Source organism: Oncorhynchus mykiss, chromosome 9 (assembly GCF_057628025.1).
Source record: "Oncorhynchus mykiss isolate SJ-2025 chromosome 9, ASM5762802v1, whole genome shotgun sequence".
In the NCBI taxonomy this organism is placed as follows: domain Eukaryota; kingdom Metazoa; phylum Chordata; class Actinopteri; order Salmoniformes; family Salmonidae; genus Oncorhynchus; species Oncorhynchus mykiss.
Genome location: NC_143030.1, coordinates 15,981,066 through 15,987,567, shown reverse-complemented (window position 1 = coordinate 15,987,567; position 6,502 = coordinate 15,981,066). Strand labels below are relative to the sequence as shown.

The 6,502-nt window shown below is 38.6% G+C and overlaps 1 protein-coding gene across 1 annotated transcript; it reads left to right on the top strand.

Moving 5' to 3' along the window:
- The first annotated feature begins 426 nt into the window (after positions 1 to 426).
- Positions 427 to 5,902, top strand: LOC110531504 (E3 ubiquitin-protein ligase TRIM21). Its single transcript, XM_021614714.3, has 9 exons — positions 427 to 619; positions 957 to 1,061; positions 1,243 to 1,412; positions 1,610 to 1,708; positions 2,123 to 2,341; positions 2,959 to 3,064; positions 3,349 to 3,375; positions 3,803 to 3,978; positions 4,355 to 5,902. The coding sequence occupies exons 2-9, from the start codon at positions 959 to 961 to the stop codon at positions 4,727 to 4,729; spliced, it is 1,275 nt and encodes a 424-aa protein (XP_021470389.3). The 5' UTR covers positions 427 to 619; positions 957 to 958; the 3' UTR covers positions 4,730 to 5,902.
- Positions 5,903 to 6,502: the final 600 nt, after the last annotated feature.

Genomic DNA, 6,502 nt, shown 5'->3' with positions numbered 1-6,502 from the left:
GCCACATACGTGTCGTGTCTGAGCTGTTGAATTGCGACTCCACTTTGTCTCTGTACTGACGTTTTGCCTGTTGTATTACCTTACAGAGGGAATAACTGGACTGTTTGGATTCAATCATACTGTAATTGGAAAAATTGCTTTTGTTTTTTTTTATAATAAAAAAACATATACTTTAGTTGAAAGAGCTATTTTTCCAGTAGAAAAGCAATATTCCAATAATATTAATACAGTAATATAGAGACACACAGAGGATGACATTTGTGCCATCTAATGTGGAGACCTGTCTATTGACCTGCCTACTGAAATGTTCCTGTTGGTAAATTACGTGATAAATGAAGTGCTTAGCGAAGGCTTTGAAGACTTTATTTCAATATCCCCACATGTGAGCCCACACTGTGGCTTTAAGAGAGATTTATATTGCACTGAGGGAGAAATGCATGAAGACTTCTATGTGAAAGTGAAAGTGTCCAGCTCCCCATTTCTTGTAAACGGCACCGTTACAAATAATTCATCTGGGCAGATGAACAGCCAGACCCGTTGGTATAGTCTGCTTTCCATACACTGGGTGATTACACTTCACTGTTCTCCGCTGTCGACAGCAAAACATTCAATAATTAAGGTAGGAACAGTCCATGTCAAGACAATTTCTGCACTATTATGTAACAACATAATAATACAATCCTATTGGTAGGGTGATTACAATGTTACTGACTGTAAATAGCTCTGGATCAGAGTGTCTGCTAGCTAATAGACTAAAATGTAAATGTTCTACAAAGGAAAAAGGGTTAAAGCAATGTACATTGATGCCTAACATTATTAGCCTATATGATCCAATTGTGTGTGTGTGTGTGTGTGTGTGTGTGTGTGTGTGTGTGTGTGTGTGTGTGTGTGTGTGTGTGTGTGTGTGTGTGTGTGTGTGTGTGTGTGTGTGTGTGTGTGTGTGTGCGCGTGTGTAGATATGGCATCTCTGAGCATGACAGAAGACCAGTTGCGCTGTTCCATCTGCCTGGATCTCTTCGTCCACCCTGTCTCCACTCCGTGTGGACACAACTTCTGCAAATGTACGCCATCTTTTATGGATCTTAACTTTGTATTAAGTTTCAAACTGTAAATTGTATCTATTTTTTGTCTGTCACTGATGTACATAAAAATTGGCCCTAAGTGATTAATAAAGTTCCTGTCTGTCTGTCTGTCTGTCTGTCTGTCTGTCTGTCTGTCTGTCTGTCTGTCTGTATGTCAAAGCTTGTATCTCTGACTACTGGGATATCAGGGAAGCCATCTGCCCTCTGTGTAAGGAGACGTTCAAGAAACGTCCTGACCTCCACGTCAACACGTTCATTAACGAGATAATCAACCAGTTCAAATCGGCACAGGAGGACATTTCTCCACACACCATTTTGCCATTGAGAGAGGTACGTGGTGTGGGACAGCTGAGTAAAATTGTAAAGCTAGAAGATTTTTGTTCTTGATCATGTGACCTTACTAGGAAAAACTCCAGGCCCTGTTTAGAACTTATAACCAGGGCCCAGAGTTTTACCTGGTATGGTCAATTAAACAATTGTCCATCAACATTGTGATTATGGTTGAAATCAACCCATTCCCCCTATAGCCAGAACAGGGGGATGCTACAGATGGAGGAGTGAACAGGAAGATCCAGGCCAGACTGAAGAAGGTGGAGGAGATCAAAAACTCAGTGAAGATCAGCAGAGTGAGTTCTGGATCGTTTTCATAAAGAGTCTTAGAAGTGCTGATATAGGATCAGTTTTGCTTTTTTACAGCATAATGAATATGATTATTATGGACAGGGGAAACCTGATCCTAGATCAGCACCCTGACTCTGAGATGCTTTATGAATACAGGCCCTGATAGGCATCGGACTGTTGTTCTCATCTATGTAGGGTACAGGTCTTCTGCAGTTGTAGTAATTCAATTTAATTAATTTAATCATCATAGCTGCATTAAAAAAAATTAAAACTGATAAATAGTTCTGGCCCACCCAGTCTGAATGGTCTGATTGTGTGCTTTATTCCCTCATAAAGTAACACCTGTGACCCAGATTTCCAATAGGTAATTTCTTTACAGTACATTAATTGGTCTGAATCTATTTCACTTCATTCCACAGGCTAGTTCACAGAAAGACATAGAGGAAAGTGAGCAGGTCTTCACTGAGCTGTTGCGCTCCATTGAGAGGAGCCAGGCTGACGTCGTCGGTGAGATCCAGGAGAAACAGAGAGCTGTGGAGAAACAAGCTGAATGTCTCATCAAGGAGCTGGAACAGGAAGTAGCAGATTTAGAGAGTGGAAATAATAAACAAGGGGAACTCCGTTCCACCCCACAACAGGTAGGTGTGCTACTGCTTCTCTCTGTGGTCGAGTTGAATGTTGTCGACTACAGGGTTATAGTTAGGATTGAGACGGGATGTGGACATGAAGCTAGGGTTATGGTTAGGGTTGAAGCTATGGTTAGGATTAGGCTTAGCGTTGAGACGGAATGTGCACATGAAGCCAGGGTTAGGATCAGTTCTTAGTAAAACTCAACTCAGCTGACTCTATCCAGTATAGCCAGCCACCCCTTTGAGTCAGGTTTTTCTCTCTTCTGCTCTGTGCTGGGTTACTGTTATGCAGTTTACAATTGGCTCATTCATCCCCCTCCTCTCTCCTGTAACTATTCCCCAGGCCGTTGCTGTAAATGAGAACGTGTTCTCAGTTAACTTACCTGGTAAAATAACAGAGAAATAAAAAATGAATAAAATAAAAACTTTGTGACAATGTTTATGCAAATAATGTATAAAATACATTTAGTTGAAGTCTGTCCTTAGTAAAACTCGATCCCAACTGTCCTCTGCTGTATATCTGCTCTGAGATCAGTCCTTAGTAAAACTCGATCCCAACTGTCCTCTGGTGTAGATCTGTTCTGAGACCAGTCCTTAGTAAAACTCGATCCCGTCCTCTGGTGTAGATCTGTTCTGAGACCAGTGCTAGCGGTGGTGGAAAAACCATCTGGGGAATTGTGTCCCAACTGGAGGATACCTTCAGAGAGGAGATGAAGAAAGTCATGGATAAAGGTTACTATTCTTTATTTATCTATAATGATACATTTGATAAAAGTTTACAAATACTGTAGAATCATGACCCACTGGGCACAGATGTCAATTCAATGTCTATTCCACATTTCTTCAACGTAATTTAGTTGAAATGACGTGGAAACAACGTTGATTCAACCAGTGTTTTACACATTTACAGTAATTTTCTATTTGGACCCATTAGATTTTTCTATAATTAAATTAGATTAAATCTTCATCGTGAACAATGACATTTTCAATTGTGAGTTTTTTAAATTTTCTTTCAGGGTTGAAATTGCTGAAGACTAATGCAGGTAAAACATGCTACAATTTGCAATCCACATATTCACATGTTAATCTCTCGTTTCTCAACCTTTTAACCCACCATTGAATTATTTACCACACCATTTAATTCATTATTTTACATTTTACTGTAATTTATCCATTCTTGTTTTGATCCTAACTATAGCCTGGTCAGGTGACACCACAGGGTGGTCATGGAAGACCCCTGTCCCTAATTACAACTAACAGAATGGATGGATGGATTAAATAATGGATGGATGAAAGGATTAATGTATGATGAATGTTTTAATGAATGGATAGATGGATAAATGAATGTATTAATTAATGGATGGATGGATGGATGGATGGCTGAATTAATGAATTAATGCATGGGTGAATGAATTAATTAATTGATGAATGGATGAATGATATATCTGCTTTATTGTTATTTTCCGATAGTGAACGTGATTCTGGACCCCGACACAGCTCATCCTTTCCTTGTTCTGTCTGAGGATGGGAAACAGGCCAGACACGTCAACGATTGGAGGATCCTGCCTTTCAACCTCAAGAGGTTCAATACCAGTATCAGCGTTCTTGGGAGGACAGGGTTCTCCTCCAGGAGATTCTACTTCGAGGTGAGATACAGTACAATAAAGAAGAGCCAAACGGATGTATCGGTTGACTGACATTATCGGTGGATATTTGACTTTTTGGGCTTTTAGATATTTATTTATACCACCATTATAGACTGGACAAAAAAAATCACACTAATCCTTTCAGATCATTGTTTCCAAGGTAAGAAATCAGCCCTCAGAGTATCATTGTAGGGATGTTTCAGTTTTGCGGGTATATTAGAGGGAAGTTGTACTTACTATGACTGTAAGATGTGGTTCTCGTACCTAGCGATGAACACACTAACTGTAAGTCGCTCTGGATCAGAGCATCTGCTGAATGACAAAAATATAACTATAAATGTTTTTTTGTTTTTTTTACTTGAATTTGAACTTAAAGGTGCAGGTCTCTGGGAAGACTGACTGGGGCCTAGGAGTGGCCAGGGAGTCCATCGACAGGAAGGGGAAGGCACTCCCGACCCCTGCGATTGGCTACTGGACCTTGTGGCTGACCAATAGGTATGAGTACAGGGCTGCAGATGATTCTGGCTCCATCCTCCTCTCCCTGAGAGAGAAGCCCCAGAAGGTGGGGGTGTTTGTGGATCACAAGGAAGGGTTGGTCTCTTTTTACGACTCGGAAGCCAAGGTTCATATCTATTCCTTCACTGGGTGCTCCTTCAATGAGAAACTTTTCCCCTTCCTGAACTCTAGTGTCAATGACAATGATGAAAACTCTGCTCCATTTGTCATCCTGCCTGTCAGTCATAGAGGCTGACAGGCTGATTGGTTAGAAATCAAGATGGGATGAGCCACATGTATTTTGATTGGTTCTGGTGTGTTGAGAACTCTCATTCTTGACATAGCCAAGGGAAGTAGGGCTGCCGCAACCCCTGATAAATTGAAATAATTTTGCCAAAATTATATAATGTCTTCTGTCTGAACACTGACTGAATATGTGCAGCACGTGCGCCAAATATTGAACAGCATGTTGAGTTGTGGCCATAGAGATATTATCCATAGAAGGATTCTCACCTTGCCAATTTTACTGGTAAACTCATGGGTAAGCTTAAAATGGCTGCCAGTCCTGACTTAATGGACACTTTCCTTCTATGGATTCTGCTTCTATGGATTGTATTTCTATGGGTTTTCTTTTTCTCCGTTGCCGTCAGTGAATAGCTAAAGGCCTTTTGCAAATGTCTAAATACAATTGCGGGAAATATGTTAGGAAAGCAAATGCCTACTGCTGAAAAGAGAAGACTAATCTGTCTGTCGGAGCTACCAACTCAGACGAACAGCACTGTTTTTTAAAGTAGACAAGGCCTATCTTGAAACCATCATCGGTACAGTGACAAAGCTAAACATATTCATGCTACCTTCATCACTGGGTGAGTCAATGCCAGTTGAAAGTTGATTTAGAATCCTGCTATAATACGTTTCCTCCTAATGTTGTACAATCTGTCTCGTTTCTTTTTATTAGCCATGGGCCAGGTCAAGACCAGGTCATTTTTAATTAATCTGTTTGACAGTGTCAGAGTAGCCACTCATTTCGTTCATTTGTGTGGTAATATAAAAAAATTATTCTGATAATGTCTCCTGTCATGTAGGCTTAAATGACATAGAATTGCATTAAATGTGTTTATTAAAGGCCACATTGTTTTAAGACAATGCAAAAAAACATCCCCATCTGTGTCCTTCCTAAAAACGCTTCTGCTGAACTGTTTGCCAGTATACAAATGTAATGATATATGCGATATCATAAATGGTATTTTATGATTCTTGAACTCTGCCCGATTTGTCATTCTGCCTGTCAGTCATAGAGGCTGACAGGCTGATTGGTTAAAAATCAAGGTGGAATGGGCCACATGTAATTTGATTGATTCTGGTCTGTTGAGAACTGTAGTTCTTGATGATAGTACTGATTCAATAATAAATCTGCCTATGTGTTGAACTTGGTGTAAACTGTCTGTGATTTAGATAATATGACTAACATGACGAATAACATTTCAATAACATTACAAATAACATTTCAATAACATGACAAATAACATTTCAAAAACATGACGAATAATATTTCAATAACATGACGAATAACATTTCAATAACATTACGAATAACATTTCAATAACATGACGAATAACATGTCAATAACATGACGAATAACATGTCAATAACATGACGAATAATATTTCAATAACATTTCAATAACATTTCAATAACATGAAGAATAACATTTCAATAACATGACGAATAACATTTCAATAACATAACAAATAACATTTCAATAACATGAAGAATAACATTTCAATAACATGACGAATTATTTCAATAACATGAAGAATAACATTTCAATAACATGAAGAATAACATTTCAATAACATGACGAATAACATTTCAATAACATGACGAATAATATTTCAATAACATTTCAATAACATTTCAATAACATGAAGAATAACATTTCAATAACATGACGAATAACATTTCAATAACATGACGAATAATATTTCAATAACATGAAGAATAACATTTCAATAACATGAAGAATAAC